The sequence below is a fragment of the Pipistrellus kuhlii genome, unplaced genomic scaffold (assembly GCF_014108245.1).
Source record: "Pipistrellus kuhlii isolate mPipKuh1 unplaced genomic scaffold, mPipKuh1.p scaffold_m20_p_18, whole genome shotgun sequence".
Lineage (NCBI taxonomy): Eukaryota > Metazoa > Chordata > Mammalia > Chiroptera > Vespertilionidae > Pipistrellus > Pipistrellus kuhlii.
Window position 1 is genome coordinate 25,683,979 of NW_023425493.1, and position 26,744 is coordinate 25,710,722.

At 57.0% G+C, this 26,744-nt stretch overlaps 2 protein-coding genes across 2 annotated transcripts in view; both read right to left on the bottom strand.

Moving 5' to 3' along the window:
- IL6R (interleukin 6 receptor) overlaps window positions 1–16,753 on the bottom strand; it is a 41,988-nt gene extending 25,235 nt beyond the window's left edge. Inside the window, exon 1 of the mRNA XM_045583348.1 lies at window positions 16,655–16,753. Coding sequence (XP_045439304.1) covers window positions 16,655–16,730 — 76 coding nt within the window. The 5' untranslated portion in view covers window positions 16,731–16,753. The remainder of the gene's footprint in view (window positions 1–16,654) is intronic.
- ATP8B2 (ATPase phospholipid transporting 8B2) overlaps window positions 11,869–26,744 on the bottom strand; it is a 47,658-nt gene continuing 32,782 nt past the window's right edge. Inside the window, exon 28 of the mRNA XM_036441655.2 lies at window positions 11,869–11,909. The gene's annotated coding sequence lies outside the window, so the exon portion shown is untranslated. The remainder of the gene's footprint in view (window positions 11,910–26,744) is intronic.

The following is a 26,744-nucleotide window of genomic DNA, read 5'->3' on the forward strand; positions in this document are numbered from 1 at the left end:
CTAAACGTTTCCCAAGTCCACCCATGGGCCAGGCCTCCACCCGGGTGATGGCAACAGCCTCCCCGAGGCCCCAGGACCCAGCCGCGGCCCCCCCACCCGACCCCGCTGCCCCCCACCCCGACCCCGCTGCCCCCCCGCTGCCCCCCCACCCCGACCCCCGCTGCCCCCCCGCTGTCCCCCCACCCCGACCCCGCTGCCCCCCACCCCGACCCCGCTGCCCCCCACCCCGACCCCCACTGCCCCCCCGCTGCCCCCCCACCCCGGACCCCCGCTTGCCCTCCGCCGACTGCCCCCAAAACCCCCACCCCGCTCTGCCCCCCACCCCGACCCCGCTCTGCCCCCCACCCGACCCCGCTGCCCCCCCACCCGAGACCCCCCTGCCCCCCCCACCCGACCCCGCCTGCCCCCCCACCCCGACCCCGCTGCCCCCCCACCCCGACCCCGCTGCCCCCCCCACCCGACCCGCTGCCCCCACCCGACCCGCTGCCCCCCACCCCGACCCCCGCTGCCCCCCCCCACCCCGACCCCGCTTTGCCCCCACCCGACCCCGGCTGCCCCCCCCCACCCCGACCCCCACGGCCCCCACCCACCCCGCTGCCCCCCACCCGACCCCGCTGCCCCCCCACCCCGACCCCCCCACCTGCCCCCCCACCCCGACCCCCGCCTTTGCCCCCCCACCCAGACCCCCGCAGTGACCCCCCGCTTTGTCCCCCCACCCCGACCCCGCTGCCCCCCCCACCCCCCACCCGACCCGCTGCCCCCCACCCCGACCCCCCCCCCCCTGCCCCCCCACCCCGCCCCCCGCTGCCCCCCCACCCCGACCCCCGCTGCCCCCCCGCTGTCCCCCCACCCCGACCCCCGCTGCCCCCCCACTGCCCCCCCACCCCAACCCCGCTGCCCCCCACCCCCACCCGACCCCGCTGCCCCCCACCCCGACCCCCGCTGCCCCCACCCCGACCCCGCTGCCCCCCACCCCGACCCCCACCGCCCTCCACCCTGACCCCCGCTGCCCCGGAGCCTTCGGAAGCTCGATCCGGCCTCCCCACAGCCTCCCCACTCTTTCGACTAGATATCCCTTTGAGGGCCTGTTCACAGCATCGTGTCCAAAATCACAGGAACAAGTAAACTTTTTTTTTAGTACAGATTATATATTCGCACTCGAAGATCTAAATTAGCCCAACCCCCTTGGACTAATTTTTGTTGCTGTTGATCCTCACCCGAGGATATTTTTTCCAATGATTTTTCTAGAGAGGGAGAGAGAGAGGGAGGGAGAGAGAGAGAGGAGGGAGGGAAGGGAGGGAGGAAGGGAGGGAGGGAAGGAGGGGGAGGGAGGGGAGGGAGGGAAGAAGGGGGAAGGAGGGGGGGAGGGAAGGAGGGAGGGAGGGGGAGGGGGAGGGAAGGAGGGAGGGAGGGGGAGGGAGGGAGGGAGGGAGAGAGAGGGAGGGGGAGGAAGGGAGGGAGAGTTTTTCCTAGGCGAATGAAGACACAATATGTCTTCTGGGTCACTTAGTGCCACATGGTGCCATAAATCTCCCGGATGTAGTACAAAGTTCATGGATATGAGTTCAGGGTTTCTGGGTAGCCAATTTTAATCAGGGAGGGAGGGAAGAGAAATATCGATGGGAGAGAGATACATTAATTTGTTGCCTCCCACAGTCTCCCGGACCAGCCAGCCCTACTGGACTGACCAAACCTGCAGCCCAAACACGTGCCCTTGACCTGGAACCAGACTCCAAACCCTTCGGAGTGAGGGCAGACACTCTCCCTGGGCCACACCAGCCAGAGCCCACCTTGGGCCCACTCATTAACCCGTCTGCTAGGTGAGTCCGACCAGCTGAGGGCCCTGGGCCCGGGACTGGAGCCAGTTTCCCACGGGTCCTTCACACCAAACTGCAGCCCCTTCTCAGCGGCGGCAGCCATCAGTGTGGCCCGAGGCTCCGGGGCGGCCCAGCCTGAGCCCCTGGCCGCCCCTCCCGCCGCCCCCCGCCCCTGCTCCGGGCCTGGCGCAGGAGCACCGCCTCCCCCCGACTCGGACTCGCAGGGCCTTCTCGCTCGGGGGAGGGTTTTAACCTCACACCCGGCCGACCTCTCGTCCTTCCTCCCGCCCCATCCGAGTGGCTGTCAGGAAGGAGGGCCTGAGGCGCAGGGCCTCGCAGAGGTGGCATTCCCAAAGCCGGGCTGGCGGTGCCAACCGGCCATCGGCCACGGTGCAGGCACCAGGGGCACGGGCACCGAAGGGACAGAGCCGGTGTCGCCTGGGCCCGGGCCCTGCCTGGTGACACAGGCCGCCTTCCAGCCGCCCGCTCACTCACCACGGGGAGCCGAGTTCTCAGCCCCAGGCCGCAGATGAACAAGTAGCGCAATCACTGTCCCTGAAGCACCCCCCCACACCACACACACACACATTCTGCACCCTCCAGCCTCCCACCTGCACACAGCGTTCCGTTCTGGGCTTATTCTCCCTAACTTTTTTTTCAATCCTCACCCGAGGATATTTTCCCCCTTGATTTTCAGAGTGGAAGAGAAGGGAAAGGGGTAGGGGGGGAGAAACATGGACATGAGAAAGAGATAGCGATTGGCTGCTTACCGCACGCACACACACCCTGATCTGGGCCAGAGACTGAACCTGCACCCGCGGTGCAGGCCCTTGACTGGGAATCAAACCCGAGACCTTAGGCCAGTGGGCTGGCTCTCACCGCTGAGCCACACTGGCCAGGGCATCCCGCCCGGCTCTGGAAATGAGACTCACTGCTCACGCGATGTGTTTTACCATTCGTGGTGTTTCTGTGGTTCACGCACAGGGAGCGCCCGCGTGTGTGTTTCCACCGCCGTGACACTCCGCCCTGTGGCCACAGCAGATCCCTCTCCCGTGGAGGAGGTGCGAGTCACATCTCAGAGTGTGGCTACCGACTTTCTCACCCGTGGCTTTGGCTGCAGTTCTCCGAGTGTCCCCGAGAAGAATCGCTGGTCCGTGTGTGTGTGTGTGTGTGTGTGTGTGTGTGTGTGTGTGCGCGCGCGCGTGCGCGTGCGCATGTGTGTGTCACACGTGTCCTTTTCCTCATAACGGGATACACAGTCCAATGCATTTCGGTCCGAAAAGCGCCTGGTGGAGATACAGCTCGCCACTCCCGGTTCCCACACCGATTCCCATCTGTGCCTGAATGAGGTCACGCTTAGAAGACACACAGACACTTCTGATCACTGTATGGGTATTTTCACCTTCCCATTTTCCACCCGACAAAGCAGCTGTAAGGATTACACCCAGCAGGGACATTAAGCTCCTGCAGGAACTGCCACCCCTGCAGGAATAAAGGTGGAGACACTCCTGCCTGCGGGCGGGGGGCTCCGCGGCGGGGTGGGTGCGTGCGAGGAGCAGCCATCGGGACTCACAGGCCGCCGGGAGCACCCATACTCACACGGGGCAGGTGGCACGGAGGTCCTGGTGGGGCCGAGGACCACGGGCGGCTCCTCCTTTCACTGGCACGTCTCACAGGGCGCCGTCCTGCACTCTACACCGCTCCCCACCCCCGACCATAGCGACAGGGCCGTGGGCTCCTGCGGGCACCCATCAGAGAGTTCAGTGGGTGCTTCATGAATGTTTGCTTCATGCAGGGCACCTCCATGGTCTCCACCTAGACAGGGTCTCCGCATTAAAATCAGCTCACTCACTGCCCTGGCCCAGCGGTCGGCAAACCACAGCTTGAGAGCCACGTGCGGCTCTCTGACCCCTTGAGTGTGGCTCTTCACAAAATACCACGGCCTAGGCGAGTCTATTTTGAAGAACTGGCGTTAGAAGAAGTTTAAAAAATTTGGCTCTCCAAAGAAATTTCACCCAAAAGACTCCATCAAAAAACTAATTGTCATAATAAATTCAGCAATGTAGCAGGATACAAAATTAACGCCAAGAAATCTATGGCCTTTCTATACACCAATTGTGAACTTACAGAAAGAGAGACTAAAAAAGCAATCCCATTTACCATGGCACCAAAAAAATTAAGATACCTAGGAATAAACTTAACTAAGGAGGTAAAAGACCTATACGCAGAAAACTACAGGACACCGAAAAAAGAGACAGAGGAAGATGTAAACAGATGGAAGAATATACCATGTTCATGGATAGGTAGAATCAACATCATTAAAATGTCCATACTACCCAAAGCAATCTATAGATTCAATGCACTCCCCATTAAAATACCAAAGGCATATTTCACAGACCTAGAAAGAACTCTCCAAAAATTCATCTAACATAAAAAAATACCCCGAATAGCCAGAGCAATCCTGAGAAAGAACAAAGTAGGAGAGATCTCAACACCAGATTTCAAGCTGTATTACAAATCAACTGTTCTCAAAGCATGGTACTGGCACAAGAACAGACATATAGACCAATGGAATAGAATAGAGAATCCAGATATCAACTTAAATCACTATGCTCAATTAATATTTGACAAAGGAGGCATGAACATACAATGGAATAGAATAGAGAATCCAGATATCATCTTAAATCACTATGCTCAATTAATATTTGACAAAGGAGGCATGAACATACAATGGAATAGAATAGAGAGAATCCAGATATCAACTTAAATCACTATGCTCAATTAATATTTGACAAAGGAGGCATTAACATACAATGGAGTCTCTTCAATAAATGGTGTTGGGGAAATTGGACAGATAAATGCAAAAAAATGAAACTAGATCACCAACTTACACCATATACAAAAATAAACTCAAAATGGATACAGGACTTAAACATAAGACGGGAAACCAGAAAAATACTAGAGGCATCCACAAACGGCAAAATCTCAGGCATATGCCAAAAGAACTTCTTCACTGATACTGTCCCTCAGGCAACGGAAACTAAAAAGAAAATAAACAAATGGGACTACATCAAAATAAAAAGCTTTCTCACAGCAAAAGAAACTATCAACAAAAACAAGAAATTCCACTGTATGGGAGAACATATTTGCAAACGTCATCACTGATAAAAGGTTTAATCTCCAACATTTACAGGCAGCTTATACAACTTAATAAAAGGAAGATAAATGATCCAATAAAGAAATGGGCAACGGACCTAAATAGAATCTTTTCAAAAGAAGACAGAAGGAAGGCCAAGAGGCACATGACAACATGCTCAAAGTCACTAATTATCTGAGAGATGCAAATCAAAACAACAATGCAGTATCATCTCACACTGGCCAGAATGGCCAACATCAACAAATCAACAAACGACAAGTGTTGGCGAGAATGTGGAGAAAAAGGAACCCTCGTGCACTGCTGGTGGGAATGCAGACTGGTGCAACCACTGTGGAGAACAGTGTGGAGTTTCCTCAAAAAACTGAAAATGGAACTCCCATTTGATCCAGTAATCCCACTCCTAGGAATATATCCCAAGAAACTAGAAACACCAATCAGAAAGGATATATGCACCCCTATGTTCATAGCAGCACAATCTACAATAGCTAAGATTTGGAAACAGCCTAGGTGCCCGTCAGTAGATGATTGGATCAGAAAACATCTACACAATGGAATACTATGCTGCCATAAAAAAAAGGAATTCTCACCATTTGCAGCAACCTGGATGGAATTGGAGAACATCATGCTAAGTGACATAAACCAGTCAATGAAAGAAAAACACATGATCTTACTCATTTATGGATAATAAGGAACATTATAAACTGTTGAACAAAAAGATAGATACAGACAGTAAAGCATCAAACAGACTGTCAAATTACTGGGGGGTGAGGGTCATGTATGGGAGTGGGGGGGGGGGACAATGATAATATATAATACCTTAACATATAATACCTTAATAAAAAATGAAAAGAAAAAAAAAGAAATTCAATCGTTGTACTGTGCATATTTGGCTCTGTTGACTGATGAGTTTGCCGACCACTGCCCTGGCCGGTTTGGCTCAGTGGATAGAGCGTTAGCCTGCAGACCGAAGGGCACAAGCCGGATTGCAGGCTTGGTCCAACGTGCAGGAGGCAGCCAATCAATGATTCCCTCTCATCATTGATGTTTTTATCTCTCTCTTGTTCTCTGAAATCAATAAAAATATTTTTTTTGGGGGGGGGCCACACACACACACACACACACAGCTGACACAGTGGCCTAGCCTAGCGGTACCGTGTTGGTTGTACCATGGACAGGCCTCCATGAGACCAGAGCGGCCAGGAGGTGCTGGGGGAGCCCTCTTCTCGCTTCTGCTTTGCCAGTTCCAGGAAATGTGTGCCTCCGGCCACTTCCCTTTCCCCATTCAGATGGGCGCTGCTCTGGCCATGTTTGGTGACCGTGTGAACAATAGCAGGGCTGTTCCGCTCCTGCGCTCGCCAGCAACGGCCAGGCTCTGTGGGCCTCTCGGAGAAACAGCGAATAAAACGCCTATTTTTCCTCTTCCACAAAAGCAGAGCTGCGGGAGAAACATAATGGCCACTTCCTCTGCCAAGGAACTTGAGTAATCGTGTTCTTGAACGCTGACTCACTTTTTTTTTTTTTTTTTTAAATGGGAGATGATTAATTATAAACCAGCCGCTGGCGAGGGCTGCCTGCCCCGGCCCTTCTTCCCAGTAATTTCTGCTGGAGCCCAAGCAGCCGGTGCTGACTTGGCTTCTGGAAGCACAAGCTGCAGGACGGTCACAAACCCCTGGAGCAGAGACCACAGGAAACCAACTTGCTGGTGTCAGAGTGGGCAGTGTGCCCCCTCCCCACCCGCCTACTCATCCCCGCCCCCGCCCGACCTCTGAGTCAGACCCCTGACTGCCCGGCCAGTCCCACGGGAGCCCACGGGCTTCTGTGAGGAGAAGGGTGTCCACAGCATGCCCTCCTGTGTCTCTGCCCACCTCTCCGAAGGATGAGCCAGAAGTTGGCTTTCTTTTCATCTTCCTGTAGCTTTTGAATTTTCTATAAGTTGTTTGTGTTACTCTTTTTTTTAAATATATTTTATTGATTTTTTTATAGAGAAGACAGAGGGAAAGAGAGTTAGAAACATCGATGAGAGAGAGATCCATCGATCAGCTGCCTCCCGCACACCCCCTACTGGGGATGTGCCCGCAACCAAGGTACATGCCCTTGACAGGAATCGAACCAGGGACCTTTCAGTCCGCAGGCCGATGCTCTAGCCACTGAGCCAAACTGGTTTCGGCTGTATTACTCTTAATATATTATATATATTAAAAACAAAAACAAAAAAAACCTAGCCAGGTCTGTCCAAGTTATTCTGTCTAGGGGAGAGGGCAGAGAGCGAGGGTGGAGGGTGGGGAAGGAGATGGGACACAGCAGCATGGGCACCAGGGAATAGGGATGGGGTGAGGGTGAGCACCTTCTGAGCACCTTCCCGGGCAGAAAGTAGTGTCTGTCTGTCTGTCTGTCTGTCACACACACACACACCCTTGCAGCGTCAGCGCATCTGGCCTGACCCCCTGGTGCACAGAAGGTCACCATTCCTCCCCATCTGCCAGAGCCCTCCCAACATGGGCCCCACGGCCAGAGAGGGGGCACAGCGGGCCAGAGGGGAGGGGAGCGACCCTGAGCGCACCTGCCTGCGCCCCACACAGGCGCCCGGCCTCGCGCCCCCTCCCAGCCGGGGCTGCAGGGGCGCGGCGGGGCGGGGCGGGCCCGGCCGGGCTGGCATTCAGCAAAGAGCACGCCGTTCGGCATTCTAGCTGGAGCAGTTGGCTGCTCCGTCTTCTGAGGCCAGGGCTGCAAGCCTGTGCCTGTCTCAAGAATTCGAGATTTTCTGTGCACTCCTCAGGTACGTCCGAGGCCAGAAATCCCCAGTCCGGGAGCGAGAACAGGCAGTCACTGAACATCTGCCACGCCCCGGCACACCTGTCCGCTTTCCCGCCCTGGTCTCTAACCTGCAAAAACTCCACGGAGAACGTAAAACTCCCGATAGCACGGGCCACCCTGAGAGAACGCTCCGACATCCTCCAAAGGGGTGGGAGGGAGCCGTGGGCCCCAGGGAAGGGGGTCTGAGCTGGGCCGTGAACGGGAGCTGGAGCGTCAGAGCCAGGGGAATGGCATTCTGTGAGGAGGGAACAGCCAGGGGCGTGCGAGCCCGGGGAGGGCCGGTCCCTGGTCCTGTCCACGGGGAGATGTTCCCGGCGGGCACAGCCTTGTCTGGATTTGTCATTTAACATAAAGTCCGTCTCTGCAGAGGGGCAGCGAGGAAACACCCCGTGCCATGGGTCCGGAGACCCGGGTTCCATGCCCGGTCCCGTCCGGTCAGTGACTCGGTCAGCCCTGGGCGCCTCAGACCCATTCGCCTTCTCCGCGAGGCGTGGTCTCTGCGAGGCGCCGACCAGGAGCTCCCTGCTGCCCCCATTCCTGAAGTCCAGCATCTCACCACGCAGAGCACGGGCTCCCAGAGGACAGGAAGTGTGTGCATGTGCGCATGCACGCGTGTGTGTGCGTGTGCGTGTGTGTGCATGTATGTGTGTGTGTGTGTGTGTATGTATCTCGGACAACAGCCCCGCCTGAAGACATGTAACTAATCTGTGGATTTACTCTAAGGTGATCAGATGTCCCATTTTCTAACAATTTGTCCCACGTCCCTCGGGTTTTAAAGAAGTCCTGATTAAAAAATCAGGACCTTTTTAAAACACCGCCGGACAAACTGTTAAAAATCGGGGCTGTCCCGCCAAAAGCGGGACGTCTGGTCACCTTAATTTATTCTTCTAATAGTTGATGACTTTTGGAGAGGAATGACAGCCAGGCCACCCCACTGCCCTCGGACAAACTAACTCTCCTCCTCTCCCGGGAGAGCTGCGGAGAGGAATCCCCACCCCACCCCCGCCTGGAGCCACGTAACCCCTCTCCCTGCGACACCTCTCAAGTGCGTGTCTTCCTCGCTCCAGCCCTGAGCCAGGCGGTTGTTCTCTGCTCTTCCCCCTCTCCGAGGTGCCGTGCAACGCCCACAGCCGGAGAAAAACCCGCACCCGGAGACCGATTTCTCAACCTCGCCCGGCGTGGGGCCGCCCCTGACGGCGAAAACAGGGCCGGCCCCGTTATGTAAGCCGCGCAGCTGCCAGCTGCCAGGGGACCAGGCTCAGCGCCCGCCTGCGACTCCCCTGCCCGGTTTCTGAGCGGAGACGCGGGTCCCACCGGCCGGCCGGGCAGCCGGCAGCTCAGCGGGCCCCCAGCCTCACCGGGTGCAGGGACAGGGACGGCAGAAGGGGTCACAGGGAAGGAAAGACAAAGGGGGCAGCTGCTGAGAATCCCCGGGAAACACGTGCAGAATCTGGTCCCGCGGGGCCTGGGGCCTGGGACCCGTTCCCAGGGTCCATCCCCTCTCCCTGCCTCCCCAGCGAAGGGCTGACACCAACGCCCTGGCTTCCTATGCTACAATCATCATAGGAACAATCATTACCGGTCATTAGCACTGATTACCACGGCCAAGCTATCCCTGGGAGTTCCCGCCCTGCACAGCCCCAAGGAGGGAGGCCTGGCCCCGGGCCACGGTGAGTCTAGGAAGTTCCTTAAGGAACTTGTCAGTCACACGTCACACCCCTTGTGAGGGAGTCACACCCCTAGTGCGGGAGGTGTCCACAGAGGCTTGGGGGGGGGGGTCTGGCCCCCCCTCTCTCTCTGGGGGGGGAGGGATCAGGTGTCGCTCTATGTTCCTTCCACCCTCGGGTGCCCTTTCTGGGCTGCCCACCACTCTCTCTTCTCTCCCTGTCTTCCACATTCCTCTCTCCTCCCTGCTCTTCTCACTGTGGGCCCTCCAGAGGCCTGGGGACGGAGGCCGGGCTGAGGTGTGTGGAAAGGGGTGGGAGGGTGCAGGGGAGGGACTCTTACCGGGAGCCAGGGGCCCGGTGCCCTTGACCTTTCTCCTCCCCCCCTCCCTTTCACAGAGGCACTCAGAGAGCTAGTTCGTTTCAACGTGCCCCCACCACCGGGGCTCACCAGCTTACCCCTTCCCTCCCCCAAACCCCCAGAATGCCCTCCTCTGCCTTCAGGGAGAGGCCAGCCCTCAGGGGCAAAGCGGTGGCCCCGCCAAGTTCAGTAACTCAGCTCCCGCCCCAGGCCCACCCCAGGCCGCCTCAGCCCCTCTCCCCTCTCCCCTCTCCCCTCTCCCCTCAGCCCCTCTCCCCTCTCCCCTCAGCCCCTCTCCCCTCTCCCCTCTCCCCTCAGCCCCTCTCCCCTCAGCCCCTCAGCCTCTCAGCCCCTCTCCCCTCTCCCCTCAGTCCCTCTCCCCTCAGCCCCTCTCCCCTCTCCCCTCAGCCCCTCTCCCCTCTCCCCTCAGCCCCTCTCCCCTCAGCCCCTCTCCCCTCTCCCCTCTCCCCGATTGCCGCTCCCCTCCCTCTGGCGTGTTCCTGCTCCTGTGCCTGCTTGTATTTGCCTTGTAGCTGGCGGTGTCGGTATTTACGCTGGCAGCCTCGCCTCCCCTCCCCTCCCCTCCCCTCCCCTCCCCTCCCCTCCCCTCCCGCTCCCCGGCCTGTGTGCCCCGTGGAGGCAGGGAGCCGGGAGGCTCTGCGGACCCACAGGAAGAAAGGTAAGGCTGGCCGCCGACTCAGAGACCAGCCGGTGGCCTGGCCGACTCCTCAGGAGAAAACAGTGACTCCTCCCTCCTCCCCCCCCTCCCCCTCCCCCTCCCCCCCTCCTCCTTCCCCTCCTCCTCCTCCTTCTCCCCCTCCCCCTCCCCCCCTTCCCCTCCCCCTCCCCCTCCCCCTCCCCCCCCTCCCCCTCCTCCTCCTCCTCCTCCTCCTCCGCCACATCAGAGAGCATCAGCTGGCTCCGGCCCAGAAGGTCTGGCTGGATCACCTCTCAGAGATTATAAACTAATTAGAGGGAGAGATATCTGAGGAGGGCAAACAGCCCAACCCGCACCTCGCCCCAGGGAGCAATGAGGAATGGAGACTTCACAGTCACAGCGGACGAGCAGGTGGGAGGAAGGGCACAGAGGACCCAGCCCGGCCCGCCTGGCAGCCCCACTGCCTGAGCACGGTCCTCGCACCAAACCTGTGGGTCCGATCCCCCATCAGGGTACACCCTGAGGTTGCAGGTCTGATCCCCAATCAGGAGCATACAGGAGGCAACTGATTCATGTTTCTGGCTCACACTGATGATTCTCTCTCTCTCTCCCCCTCCCCTCCTCTCTCTCAAAAATCAGTAAAAATAATGAGGAAGAAGAGCAGGGCGCCTACACATGGCCCACACGGGACTTGGGTCCAGAGAGGGGCTGGCTCACAGCGCACGTGCTGAGCGAAGGGTCATCTTCTAAGGCTGTGAGGGGCCTTCGGAGAGATGAACGGCGCTGGCTGGATGGCTCTGCTGGTTAGCGCATCATCCGGACATGCCGAGGGTGTGGGTTCAATCCCTGCTCAGGGCACACACAACTGACTCCACAGGGAAATGAGGCCAAGCCTCCCCACGTAAAGAAAACAACAAATCAGTGTCTGTCTGTCTGTCTGTCTGTCTCTCTCTCTCTCCTTCCTCTCTCTCTAAGTATCAATCAATCAGTAAGAATATATAGGAAGTCCTTTAAAAGAGAAAAAGGGTGACTCAGGTCACCCTGCCCATCTGACAGCCGAGGAGAGCCAGGCCCGTCACAGAGCCAGCCTGTCATGTAGCGGGGATCAAGCCCGCAACCTGGGCATGTGCCCTCCTGACTGGGAATCAAACCGTGACCTCAGGTTCACAGGTCAACGCTCAACCAGGGAGCTAGGCCTGGTTGAGCTAGGCCGCCGGGCGGTCCTGGTTTTCTAGCAGACCCCTCAGCTACAACAGGAACAAAACGGGCCTCCGCTCTTTCCCGCCCACAAAACCTGCTGGTCCCATAGCTTCTTCCCCCAGGCATGCGATGGCTCTCACACCCCTCCCGCTGGGGGTGTGAGAGCACCGATCAGGCCCTCTTCCCCCCCCCTCCCCCCTCAGTGATCTCTGAGAGCACGGGGCAAAGAGCTCCGTGCAGACAGCTGGCATTCCATATGGTAACAGGTAGTCACAGAGCAGAGGCACCCGTGCCCCCCGCGGAGCCCTCTGCCCCCCGCGGAGCCCTCTGCTCTGGAACCCAGCAGGCCCCCGGTGGTGCAGGCGTGTACGGGGGAGGCAGGGATTTTCCTGCCCAGGATGGAGGAACAAGGCGCCCTAATTAAACCCCAGCGGCTGGGGCGGCAGGAGAGACCGTCGCAGTGAACAGTGACCAAGCTCAGGACCACCAGCCAGAGGCGGCTCTCTCCGGAGCTGCTGGAACCGGAGCCAGCTCCAGGCGCTATCTCCACGTTCATCGACAGAAACAGCCGGCGCCTCTGTTCTCGCTCCTGCAGGAATGTTACGGACCGCCGCCTGCCACCAGCCCCAAGCAGCAAACCCTCCTCCCCCCGGCGGACTCTGCACCGTCTCAGACCCGGCCGGCTTCACCTCCCCCGCCCTCTGATCGATAGCCAGTGCCAGTCCTTCCCACTGCTCCATCCTCTCTTCCCCCCACAGACGTGAGGCCCGAAGGCACCGGGGACCAGGCCGGCAGACAGCTGTGGCTCAGACTCCATGCCCGGGCCCTGGCGCTTTCCTGGCGAGCCTCTGGCTCCATCAACACTTCCTTTCAGAAGAGCTTTGTGTGAGAGAGCCTAATCCCCAAACAGGTTCGCCTTTCCTCAGGCCTTCAGTCACATGCAATGTTCTCGGTGAGGGCACCGGCCGCGCTGGAAAACGTCAGCTCAGCAGCCCCGTCCTCAGCGCGGGCACAGGGTTCCCACCGCCCTCCCCGGCGTCGTGCCTCCTCCGCACCCCAGTCACCCCGCACCTGTAACGCGCACCCCCGCGCCCACGAGGCTCCCGCGAGCCGGGGGCGTCCGTCTGCTCTGCTCCCGGCGGTGCATCCCGAGCTCTCAGAACAGTACCCGAGACACTAGACGAGGTGAGACTGTTTTTCCAAATGAACGAACTACCAGCTGCCCTTACGTAAGCACGTGCTCTGCACCAGAGACGTTTTGTACAAGCTGGTAGCTCGTTTGCATCTTCACAAGCACCCCGAAAGGAAGGCTAACTGTTCGTTTTCCAGATGGGGACACGGAGTCTCTGGGCGGGAAGATCCCTCACCCACGTCCACACCATTTGCACCGGGCGGGGCTGGGGAGAGAGGTCTGTCCGGCTCCGGAGCCTCAGCCAGGACCGGTACGCGACGCGCTGCGCTCAGGTGGGGACTCCCAGCAGGACCGGAGAGGGACAGAGGAAGACGCAACAGGAAACCTGTGGAAGCTCTATGGGACCAGGGCTGTCCAGGAGAACCTTCTGTGGTAACAGAAATTCTCTCTATTCTGACCAATTCGGAGGCCACTGGTCACCTGTGCTATTGAGCGCCTGACACGTGGCGAATGCAACTAAGGAACGACACTTTTCCTTTGACTCCATTTTAATTCATTTTAAAAAAAATTTTTTTTTTAATCCTCGCCCAAGGATAGTTTTCCATTTTTAGGGAGAGTGGAAGAGAGAGGGAAAGACTTGGAGGAGCATCGATGTGAGAGAAACACATCCACTGGTTGCCTCCCGCATGCGCCCCAACCAGAGCCCAAGCGAGGAGGAGCCTGCAACCGAGGTACATGCCCTTGTTTGCAAGGTACATGGCCGGAACGGAGCCCAGGACCCTTTGGTCCACAGGCCACCGCGGTCTCCGCGGAGCCAAACCGCCCAGGGCTGCATTCACTGAAACTGATGGAGCCACGCTGGGTGAGAGCCGAGGTGCAGCCTCTGAGACGGGCTGGGGAAAAGCCCGATGTGTGACAAGGGGGTGGGTGGCCTGCAGGCCTGGGGAGACGGGGTGTGTGTGTGTGTGTGTGTGTGTGAAGCAGGGCAGGGTGCATGTTTACCGCTGGGAGAACCCAGGCCACTTGGTGTAATCCTCCCAGTGAACAGCCTGGGAGGGAGGGTTTGTTTACCAGCCCAGCCAGGATGAGGTAACGCAGTCGGGGTCAACAGGCCTGCTGCTCGGGGCCCTGGTCCCCAGTCCCGGGAGCTTCCTCTGTCCGCCGCCACCCCGACAGTCTGTCGTGGGGGAGCTGGTGCTGAGCAGAACACTCGGGGAGCTGGGCTTCCTCGGTCCCCCTCAGGGATCTGCACCTGGCCACGGTCAAGTTCAAGCGCCTTCCGCGTGGCGTCTGGGTGGCTGGCCGCCCGCGCGCACAGCCCCTCCTTCCTCGGACTCCATACCTGTTTGCTGCCATGAATAACCAAACAAGGTCGGCGCCAAGGCGGGAAGAGATCCCTGGCGACTGGAAGCCCCCTGGGGGAGGGCCTCCGCTCAGTTCCTCAACCACGCCGCCTGCCAGTCACCCTCCAGCTGGCCAATCACAGGGATTTTTGCTGAAAAGGACATTTCCCCAAGACACACTCCCTGGTATTTTTCTGGGGTAAATCTGGAGCCAAGAACCAGCATTTCTGTCAAGCCCTCAACCCCACCCATTACACACACACACACACACACACACACCAATTCTGATGCAACGAGACCCAGAACTACCCTTTTGAGAAACACCGATGAGGCTAGGGTCAGGCGAGGGAAGCAGGCAGACATTTGGGGCGAGAAGAAATTACCATAAAGGGAAGTGCAGGAGCGGAGGCAGGACTTTGAGCAACAAAGGGGTAAGTTTAGGTGCCATGGCCCCGCAGAAGGCCGAAGGAGAACCCGGGTCCCCTGTGTCCAGGCCTCCTTCCACACCCAGCAGCTCAGCCCAGCTCGTCCAGCCCCGAGAAGGCAAGTGGCCCCAGTGCCAAGCACATGCCGGCAGCTGCCAGTCCCCAAGGGGAACAGGCCTCCCTGGCTGTCAGGAGCCCGCAGTCCGGGAAGCCGGTGGATTTCCCCTCCACACCCATCCCAGCCGCGGCTCCATCTCGGCCCCTCACTTCTCTAAAGTGAGAGGCACCTCCATCATTTGCTCCAGACTTCCTGGACAAGGTCTTTATTTTTACTCTCAAGCGTGTGGGCCGAGCCTGCGTGGGTGTGGGAGGGGAGCTGGGTGTTTGCTACATCTCAGTATTTTCCTTCTGCAGGGGAGGGCTTTCACTTCCTCCCCGAGCTCTCGGTTCTGCCTGGAATTCACAGGCGGTCCCGGTCCGGACCTGGAGACCACCTAGCCCGTCCCTCCCGAGCACCAGGGAAATAAAGGGAGAGCGGGCGGGACACTGGCTGCCTCCTCCGTACCTGGCGCTCTGCGATGGCTGAGGGGTGACAGGAAGCCTTCCCTGCCCAGGGACCTCCCCGGGCAGGCGCCCCGGCTGTGGGTGAGGAGGCCGGGGAGCCCTGCTCCCTCCGGACAGCTGCCGCAGCCCTGGCCTCGTGTCCCTCGGACACAGTGGTGGGCGAGCCCAGGCCTCCTCCCTGCCTTGGCCTCCTCTGCTGCAGCACGCAGCCAGCCAGGGGGACTCTCAGCCTGCCCCCACCGCCGCCCCCAGCTCTTCCTGCTGGGCTAGTTCCACATTTGGGAATCTTGGGGATCTACCACCCGGGAGCTCAGGGACATGGGGGATGGGGGGTGGCCTCCATCCAAAGGGCCAGGCAACTTCCCATCTCAACCTCTCTGAACCTCGGTCTCCTCTTCGGAACAGAGTGTACGGAGCCCCAGCGGAGGGTTAGAAAACGTGCCTGAAGCACAGGAGGCCTCATCCCAGTGCCCTGCTCTTAGGCCTGCGTTGTCAGTGTGTGCCGAGAAAAGGAACCCTGTCACTGTACACCTCCCAGCCCAGGGAGCACACAGCTATGCAGAATGCAGAAGGCGGAGAGCTGCAGGCACCCGGGCTCCAGCCCCAGAGCGTTATCTCCCCGCTGGAGGCAGCAGCTGCCCCCGGGGTGTCCCGCTCCGACTTCCAAGAAGCCCTCAGACCCCAAAATAAACTCTCTGGAGCAGCCGTGACCCAGCTGGACACGAGAGACTAGACATGCAACCGGGCACGCGGCCAGGGGCAGATAGATGACAGTCCACAGGAGTCCAGTGCCCTCTGCCCTCCGCCTCCCCCCGCCTTCCTCTGGAAGAGGAGTCCCGGGTGTGCCAGCCCCAAGACGCCCCAAAACCCCTGCCCCGCTCAGGTGGAACCCCAGGCCGGACACAGCCTGCAGAGCCGGAGTCTGCTGGAGCCTGTGCACGCATCCAGGAGGTGGTGACTCAGCGCCCATGAGGGCGGTCCCCGCACGGGCAGGACACTGTCACCCACACAGACAGGGGGAGGGAGGGGGGAGACCGCGGGGGGAGCCGGGCCGGGTGCGCCCCCAAACTGAGGGTTAGATACAGGGGCGCCCCCGGCCGGAGCGCCCGCCGGGGTGTCTGCGCTCAGAGCCTCCTGGGAACCCTGGGGAAAGGGGGGAGGGACCCGAAAATCAAGAATCAAAGTTCTAAAAAAAAAAAAAAAAAAGAGTCAAAGTTCTGAGAACACACACCCCCAGCCCCGCGCTGGGGCGGCACACCCGCCACGGAGCGGTCCGTCCCCGGGGGCGCGCGGCTCCGAGGACCCCGGGCGCCGCGGGGACCCGGGAGCCCCCGCGCCGACGGAGCCGCCGGTCCCCGGGGAGCCCGCACCCTGTGCCCGCGGGGACCTCACCGGCCACAGACGAGCGCCGCCATCGCCCCTCCTTCCCTCCGTCCCTCCGGCCGGCCCCCGCCACCCCCTGCGGTGACCACGGCGGACCCCCCCGCCCGCCCGGCGCCCCCGGCGCGCGAGCCCTTACCCCGCGCGGGGCAGCGCCCCGGGGCGGCCGGCGCGGCCAGCAGCGCGGCGAGCAGCGCGCAGCGGGCGGCCAGCATGCTTCCTCCTCCGCCGCCTCCTCCGCTAGCCCCGCGCCATCTGCCTAAGAGGCCGCGGCGGCGGGCGGGCCCGGGGCGGGGCTCGGGGCTCGGGGCTCGAGGCGGGGCGGGCTCAGGCCCCGCGGGCAGAGCCGCGTCCCCCCGGGCGGCTCCGGACACTCCGGGGCTCCCGCGGCCCCGCGCGGCGCCGGTCGCTCCTCCGGCCGCTCGGCCGCGCCCCCGCCGGCACGTGACGCGGGGACATCGGAGGAACTCGCCCCGGGCGCCCCGGCTGCGCTTGCGAAAGCCCGGCGGGCGGGCGGGTGGCGCAACCGGCCGCGCTTCCTGCCGGCGCCGCACCTGGGCGCGCGGGGCGGACCCGGGCCGGGGGGCGCGGGGCCGGGCCGGGGAGAGGGGTAGGGGGACCTCCTTCCGGTTCTGGACTCGGCCACCCCGCGCCGGTTGTGGTTTTTGGTTTCTGGTTTCGGGGACGGGATGGCGCTGTGAAAGGCGCACCTGGGAGCCGCGGGGCAGGCGATGCGCCTCCCCACGTTCCTGCGAAGCCGAGGTCCGGCCCGGCTGGCTGCCCCCGGAACCCCCTGGAGGGAGAGCCCCCAAAACCACCAAAAACCTAAAGACTGAGTCTCAGCCCCGGAGATTCGGACGGAGTGGGTTGGCGGGAGGCTGGAAAAGCGCATTCTAACCGAGCCCGCAGGCTGCAGCGCCGCGGAGAGGGGGCGCGGGAGGCCGGCAGGGACCTCGCTCCACCCCGGCCTCCGCCCGCTGGGGCTGCTCTTCAGAGTGTCTTGGGGGTTATCTCAGCATCTGTCGGAAAGAAATTTTTTTTAATATATTTTATTGATTTGTTACAGAGAGGAAGGGAGAGGGATAGAGAGTTAGAAACATCCATGAGTGAGAATCATCCAACAGCTGCCTCCTGCACAGCCCTCACCGGGGATGTGTCTGCAACCAACGTACATGGCCCTTGACCGGAATCGAACCTGGGACCCTTGAGTCCGCAGGCCAACGCTCTATCTACTGAGCCAAACCGGTCCTGACCGGGAGAGATTTTTTGAATGTTTTGCGGTCTATGCTCAGGAGATGGTCTGGGTCATGGGGGCTCCATAGGTGTCAGAACCTGCTTACCCGCCCTCCTGGTGTGAGAACTAGAAGGTGGTAGTGGCTTTCAGGAGCAGCCCTGAAGACCTTGGAAAGGGCCCTCGGAGGTTGCCCAGGGTCCTGAAGCCGAGAGGGTGGCCTGAGAGCTCCGGGGAGGGAAAGAGAAGTGCTGACATAAGGTCTAGTCTGAGAAGCTTCTGCTCATCGCAACAGACTCATCCACTCGGACTTCAGGCTGGCCCTGCCCAGGACACCAGGGTTTCGGGGCAGCTGGACGGGCATGGCCTGGAGAGGCCCCCACATGGACAGGACCTGGCTCAGGGGTTGAGCATTGACCAGTGAGCCAGGAGGGCACGGTTCAATTCCCAGTCAGGGCACATGCCCGGGTTTTGAGCTCCATCTCCAGTGTGGGGCGTGCAGGAGGCAGCCGATCCATGATTCTCTCTCATCATTGGTATGTGTGTCTCTCTCTCCCTCTCCCTTCCTCTCTGAAATCAATAGAAATATATTTTTTTTTTAAAGGAAGGGGCAGAGCTCCCGAAATGCGGCTCTCAGACCCAGGGCATCTTGCCTGTCCATGGGAACCACCCTTCAGCAGTGCCAGGCAGAGCCAGCCACATGCCCTGACCCATCCGCGATGGAGTCCGATTGGGGAGGAACTGCTTCAGCCACACCCACAGCCTGGGGAAGAAGGGCGTGTTGGGGGCTGGCAGGCAGCTCCTCTGGGCGGGAAGGTGATTCCCACTGTGGCTGCCCCGCCCCCGTCTGTGGAAAAATCGGACCTGAAAACAATCCGAGTGCACCACCAGCTGCCGGCCCGAAACCAGAGGCCGCAGGGAGCCTGCTCAGAGAGGAGGGCTGGAAAGACGGGTGGTGAAGCCCGAGTCTTAGACCCCCCGTGGCGGCCCCAGCAAAGGGGCCTCCCGTCTCTAAACCAGGTGGGGTGACTGTACCGGAGTCAGACAGGTCAAGTTCCCTCCCAGCTCTGCCGCTGGCCGTGTGACTTGGGCATGTTATTTAAACTCTCTGAGCCTCCATTGCCCCATTTTTAATTTTTTTTTTTAAGAGAGGAAGGGAGAGGGAAAGATAGAAGCATCGATGGTGCAAGAGAATCATTGATCAGCTGCCTCACGCATGCCCCACACAGGGTGTCCGAGCCGACAACCAGGACACGTGCCCTGACCGGGAATCACACCGTGAGCTCCTGGTTCATAGGTCGATGCTCAACCACTGAGCCATGCCGGCCGGGCTCCATTGCTCAGTGTTCTAATATGAGAGCAGCAATATGCAAACGACGGACGTTATGGTTCCCATGGGAAGATCTGGCCCGTCTTCTTTTCCCTCAGCCTCATAATATAATTATGTTCCCATTATCTATGGCTTCTCACCTCCGTGCCTATGTTTCAAGCTATTCCCTCTGCCAGCAATCCCCTCGTTTGTCCTGCAGCCTCCTCACACGTTAAGACTCAGGTCCCGTCTCCTCCCTCCTTCCCTGGAGTCCCACCGCTCATCCACAAGTCCAGATTAGGTGGCTGGGCCCTGTGCTCCCTCAAAACACCCTCCTGGCGTGGTCCACCGCCCTGTCTTCCCTGCCACACCGTCACGTTCATCTCTGCCCCCGCTGCTGAGCGGGGCCCGGCACAGAGCGAGGGCCTTCATCCAGGAGACGTGACCTCCCCAGGCTAGTCCGAGCGAGGACCCTCTGACCTCCGTCAAAGGCCACTTGAACTCGACACTCAGTGGCAGTGGCATTTCAAAATCCAGAAGGCCGCATTCCGGCGTTTATGACGGGAGGCACCGACAAGGGAGAGGAGCCAACATACCTGGCGGTGTGCGGCCTGACCTGCGTGCATCCTGGGGTCACTAGGTCCCTCGTCCGGCTTCTCGACTCAGGAAGGCGAGAGGATTCGGGCCTGTCTCGATTTGTCAAGAGCCCCAAGATGGGGACAGGGAGAGCGAGTGGCCAGCACACAGAACTGAGAGCCAGCCAGGCAGGGCCGGGGTTCGGCCCCCTCGGGGGAAGGAGCAGGGAGGGCTTCCAGGGGCACCTCTGCCCGGAACTGCGCTGCTGACACAGCGCTCTCAGACACCGTCTCCTTTGAACGTCTTCCCCCCGGGGCTGGGAGATGCCGGCTCCCATTGTCAGATAAGTGCGCGGGGGCTCAGAGAAGCAAAGCGACTTGTCTGAGTTGCACAACTGGTCAGCGGCAGCTCTGAAGCGAGGCCTGGCTCCTGGCCCGGAGCCCACGCTGGGGGAGGGTGCAGTGGACACAGAACAAGGACAGCTGGTTGCCCCATTACAGGGTCCAGGAGGGGAGAGGGAGGAGGGGAGAGGAGCAGAACCTGCCATTCGGGTGGCCCCCTACTTGGGCCTCCCGAGCCCTCTCCCTTCAGCCTGTGTGTGTTCCTGCAGTTGCCTTCGGTCACCCCTAGAGGGGGCAGCTCGGGACCTGCTCAGCTTCTATCAGATCCTTCCCAGAAAGCAAGTCCTCTCCCGCCTTTGACCAGAAGAGATAAAGCTTCTTAAAGTGTGCCAGTCAACTGGAAGCCCCAGAATAAATTCATAGATTGCTGTGAATCCAAAAGGCACTCACTTATCATCTGCCGTTCCTCCCTCCAGCCTCAAAAGGTGATTTGCCAAAGATGACAAGGGCCGCTAAGGACAGGAAGTCAAGATCCCAGATAGCCTGACTCAAGAGGGATTTCTTTTCAGTTCCTGCCCTGCGCCCACCCTCAGGCGTGGGCCGTGGGTGATTGTTTTAAAATCTCAACCAGGAGGTTTTAAAACAATGCCCTTTGTGGCGATGATGATGATGATGATGATCCTAAAAAGGGGGGGGGGGGGGGGCTGCCCAGCAGATATCTCTCCCCTGGCCTCTGGCCCTGACTTATCAATAATTCCTGGAAGGTGCTCTTTATTCCCTGAACCCTTCCCCTCCCCTTTCTGCACAGCCCAAGAGGCGGTGGACAGTCTGTGGCCCAACTGAGGTATAGCAAGGGGACCCCTCTGACGGACAGAACTCAGTGGCCTAGGCTAATGACACCCCCACAGAATCAAGACCCAGGCAGGGGCAGGGCCCCCCTGCCTGGGGAGACTTCTCCACAGTTACAGGGGAGGACGGCATCCCCAGCTCCGGCCAAACCGACCACGGAGGTCAGTCCGTTTTCTGTTCCCTGTCCCCGTCACATCACCAGCTGCGTCCCCCCCAGAGCAGGGATTTTTAGCTCCATTTTCAGAAAGGGGCTATAACATTCCTTCTCTCCTTATACTATTCATAGTGCTATGATTTCATGACTGTTTAAAAGCACAATTAGGATTAAATACAGAATTACTTTGTGGCCTAACAATTCCTTTTCTGGATAGACATATACAAAAAAAGAAATTGAAGTGAGGAACTCATCTCAGCCAGCGTGGCTCAACCTATGAACCAGGAGGTCACGGTTCGATTCCGGTCAGCGCTCATGCCTGGATTGTGGGCTCAAGCCCTAGTCGGGGGGCCTACAGGAGGCAAGCCGATCAATGATTCTCATTATTGATGTTTCTTTCTCTCCCTCTCCCTCTTCCTCTCTGAAATCCAGTAAAATATATCTCAAAAAAAATAAGTAAAAATTTAAAAGAAAAAGCAGGAACTAAAACAGAATGGGTACGCCCATGTGCACAGAGGAAAGGGGGCAGGACCATGGCTGTTTAATGATGACTCGCTGCAGATAAGAAGTTTTTCTTCCAGACCCCTGGACAGAGGATGTGCTGCAAGAAGAAAAACAGAGCTGTAAAAAGATAAGAGAGCCTTGGGGCCCATCCGGATGGGTCCATTGCTCAGCAAAGAAAAGATGTGTTGCAAACAAAGGACAGGACGTGCTTTGATTTGTGGCTGGACCCTGACCCCCTCCAGGCGTTTGCCTGGGCTCAGGAATGCTGACCATCCTCCCCTCCAGGAGCCTTCCAAGCTGAGTTTTAACACCTTAGAAAAGTAACCACTTCGACCTGTTATCCTCCTTATGGACTTCAAGATCCTGCAGGGAGACAGGGAGACCACAGACCCTGCAGCCATTATCCACACACACACACACACACACACACACACCTCTCCCTTGCAGGCAGCTTTCATCCTGATATAATCAGCTGGCTATAGGAGGTGTTGGAGCAGAATTTACCAGATGACCGGCTGCTCTCGCCACACTGCCAGAATAAACACTCTTATATGATTCAACTTTGTGTCGGCTTACTTTGGCTCAAATAGTGACAGATAGCCTGGGCCATTGAGTGCCCTGTATCAATAGCGGTATTATATTGTACATAACCACCAAAAGGTGGAAGCAACCCAAGTTTCCATCTATGGATGAGTGAATAAACAAAATGTGGTATTTTCTACCTTAAAAAGGGGGGCAGTTCTGACACATACTACAGTCTGAATGATCCTTAATGACACTGTGTTAAGTGAAATAAGCCAGACACAAAAAAGACAAACTACTGTACAATGCTACTTATACGAAAAAACACAGTAGCCTGGCCAGTGTGGCTCAGCGATTGAGCATTGACCTATGAACCAGGAGGTCATGTTCGGATTCCCGGTTAAGGGGACATGCCTGGGTGGTGGGCTCAATCCCCAACAGGGAGTGTGCAGCAGGCAGCCGATCAATGATTCTCTCCCATCGCTGATGTTTCTTTCTCTCTCTCTCCCTTCCTCTTTGAAATCAATAAAAATATATTTAAGCAAAACAAAAACAAAAACAACCCAAAGTAGTCAAAACTCATAGAGACAGCTGGGACCGGTTTGGCTCAATGGATAGAGCGTCGGCTTGGGGACTGAAGGGTCCCGGGTTCGATTCCGGTCAAGGGCATGTACCTTGGTTGCGGGCATATCCCCAGTGGGGGGTGTGCAAGAGGCAGATGATCGATGACTCTCTCTCATCAATGTTTCTAACTCTCTCTCTCTCTCCCATCCTCTCTGTATAAAATCAATAAAATATATTTAAAAAAACAAACAAACTCATAGAGACAGATCGTAGAATAGCGGTTGCCAGAGGCTGGGAGAAGACAGGAATGGGTGTCATGGTTTCATAGGTTTGGAATTTCAGTTTTGCAAGATGAAAAGAATTCTGGAGATGTGATGGTTGCAATGGAGAACAACTATGTAAATATACTTATCACTACTGAACTGTACTCTGATAAATAGTCAAATGGTACATTTTATCCTCAATACATTATGTATATTTTACCACATTTAAAAAAAAAAATGTATCACAAGCCGAAACCAGTTTGGCTCAGTAGATAGAGCATTGGCCTATAGACTGGGAGGTCCCAGGTTCGATGCCGGTCAAGGGCATGTACCTTGGTTGCGGGCACATCCCCAGTAGAGATTGTGCAGGAGGCAGCTGATTAGTGTTTCTCTCTCATCAATGTTTCCAACTATCCCTCTCCCTTCCTCTCTGTAAAAAAAAAAAATCAATAACATACCCAACTCATGGTAGTCCTATATGAGTGTTAAACAAATGTAAATAAAGAAATTTTCCCAAAATATATCCTCTAAAAGACAGAAGAGTCCGTCTGAATATGTTTTTTACTGATAGCGAATTACATCACCCATAAAATGAACAGGCTGCACTAGAACTTGCTCATTCGCCACTCTTTGAGGCCCCTTCTGGCTCCCGGGTTCCGCCGTGTTCTGATGAAAGAACTATGGATATTTGCCAGTTGACTTAGCAGTTCCAGCCAGGTTAGTGCCTGCCGTCAACAGTAATCTCCCATCTGCCATTTCATCTTTCCTGGAAAATATTCTAAACTTGGACTCCGTGCATCTGTTCTCGCACTTCCCCGCTGAGGCTGCCTTGCACTGGGGCTGCTGGCAGACTGAGGGCTAATAACCGCCCTTCCCATCGCTGACCACTGGCTCCATTTGCCTGTCAGCGGGCTCTTCAGCAGGCGTTCCTATATGCGTAGCCACAGGAGAGGTGACACACCTGTCTAAGCAGACTGCTGAGCCACACTGCCTCGTTTTAAAACTTTTCCAACCATATTGGGAAAATATATATATATATATTTTATTGATTTTTCACAGAGAGGAAGAGAGAGGGATAGAGAGTTAGAAAAATCAATGAGAAAGAATCATCCATCAGCTGCCTCTTGCACATCCCCTACTGGGGATGTGCCCACAACCAAGGTACATGCTCTTGCCTGGAATTGAACCCGGGACCTTTCAGTCCGCAGGCCGATGCTCTATTCACTGAGCCAAACCGGTCCCGGTACACACTGCCTTGTTTTAAATCCAGCTCTGCCCAGTTGCCTCACTGAGAACCCTGGACAAGCTCTAAAACCCATTTCTCTAAATAGCGTTTTCCTCTTCTGTAAAACAGGAATAGTAAGAGTTTCTACTGCACAGGGTTACGATTCCCTGAGAAAACCGACTGAAGTACTTAGCGCAGGCTCGCACCGGTAAGTGCTCAGTAAATGTCAGCCAGATAATAATCCTCTGTAGGCACCTAGCTGGTTTGGCTCAGTGGACAGAGCATCAGCCTGCGGACTGAAGGGTCCCAGGTTCAATTCTGGCCAAGGGCACATGCCTGGGTTGTGGGCTCGTTCCCCAGTAGGGGGCGTGCAGGAGGCAGCCAGTCAGTGATTCTCTCTCATCATTGATGTTTCTCTCTCTCTCCCTCTTCCTTCTTCTCTAGAATCAATAAAATATATTTTAAAAATAAATAATCCTCTGTATGTGCGGGTACCTCACCCAGCCCATGGAGTAGAGAAGAAAGTAGATGTGATTTATTACTTATACTTTTTTTTTTTTTTCCTGTTAACTGGAATTTCCCTCCAAGGGAAAAACCTTCTTTATGTTGACCATTTCCATGAGTCTCTTTCCTAGATATAACATACACTTTTCTGGCCCATAGAATGGATCATGTTAAACATAATTTTACTATTGCATAGAGATTTAAAGCTTTTGAGTATGCTGGAATTTCAAGTCATAAAATAATAAGTATTGGCAAGAACGTGAGGAAACCGGAGCTCTCATACGCTGCTGGTGAGAATGCAGGCTGGTGCAGCCACTTTGGAAAATATCCTGGAAGTTTCTCCAGCGATTAAACATGGAGTTACCACATGACCCAGAGACTTCAAGAGGAATGAACACTTGTACACAAACACCTGTGCACAAATGTTTAAAACAGCACCAGTTGTGGGCTCATCCCTACAGGGAGCGGGTAGGAGGTAGCCCATGATGTTCCACTCTCACAAAGGTGTTTCTTTCTCTCTCCCTCTCCCTTCTTCTCTCTCTAAGAATCCATTAAATTAAATTTTTAAAAAATTGAAAACAGCCCTAACCGGTGCAGCTCAGTGGATAGAGCGTCAGCCTGTGGACTCAAGGGTCCCAGGTTCGATTCTGGTCAAGGGCATGTATCTTGGTTGCGGGCAAGTCCCCAGTAGGGGGTGTGCAGGAGGCAGCTGATCGATGTTTCTCTCTTATCAATGTTTCTTTTTTTTTTTTTTAATATATTTTATTGATTTTGTACAGAGAGGAAGGGAGAGAGATAGAGAGTTAGAAACATGGATGAGAGAGAGTCATCAATCAGCTGCCTCTTGCACACCCCCTACTGGGGATATGCCCGCAACCAAGGTACATGCCCTTGACCGGAATTGAACCCGGGACCTTTCAGTCCCCAAGCCGTCGCTCTATCCATTGAGCCAAGGCTCTTATCGATGTTTCTAACTCTCTCTCCCTCTCCCTTCCTCTCTGTAAAAAATCAATAAAACATATTTTTTTAAAATTGAAACCAGGGACTAGCAGACATTTGCACACCAAGTGCACAGCAGCATTACTCATCACAGTAGGAGAGTTGCCTGATGGTCTTCGGAGTGGACGTTGTCCTGCCTTTGGACTTGAAGCATCAGCTCTTCTGGGTCCTCAGCCTGCAGGTCCTCAGGCTGGAGCTGCATCATTGGGCCTCGGCCTTCAGATTTGGGAGAATTACACCGTCGACTCCCTTGGGCCTCCAGCTTGCCCTCTCACCCTACAGATCTTGGGATTTGACAGCCCCCATGATCACATGAGCCAATTCCTTATAATAAACCTCTATTATATGTTATAATACATCCTATATAATAAAGAGCAAATATGATAATTGCTAGTAGACCAAACAGCCGGATGACCGTCCAGACCACCTTCCGGATGAAGTTGGGGCTGCAAGGGGTGGCAGAGGCAGCCAGGGGTGTGAGGGCCAGCCGAGGCTGTGAGGGCCGAGCCCCTCGCTCAAATTTGGTGCATCAGGCCTCTAATAATATCATAATAAATGTATATATATATGTAAAGAGATTTATTATGTACATGTATAGACTATACACATCCACTCATATACATAGACCTGTTGGTTCTGTTTTTCTGGAGAACCTTGACTCATATAGACAGGAAGTGAGGGGGGGGGAAACGACCATCATTAAAGGGTTGAGAGTTTGGCAATTCCCATCCCGTTTGAGGGCAGCAGGTTCATGGTGGAGTGGCCGCTGAGCTGGACCTCAAAGGCCGAGAGGAGGGAGACGACAGAGAAAATTCCAAACAGAAGCAGCAGTGTGAGCAGCAGACACAAACACAGGAAGATTCTGGCTGCGTTGGAAACATAACACACCCCAGCCCAGCGCTTCGTAGTTTACTGCTCGCTCCACACACCCTTTTGAGTCATCACATAGGAAGCAAGAGAACACGGAGACCTCCATGGATAATAAACCTGACAAACGCCTCGACCGCTAGACCTCGGCTGTCAGCTCCCACCCCGAACCCGGGGCCTCCAGAGCTAAGTATACCCACTCCGGACACCTCACAGCCTGGTCGGAGTGCCTTCTCCTCCTCTGCTCCATAAGCCCTCTCCAGATAGTCTGCGTTCACCCGGAGGTCACCGTGCCCATCGGAGAGCCTGGGCGTGGTTTCT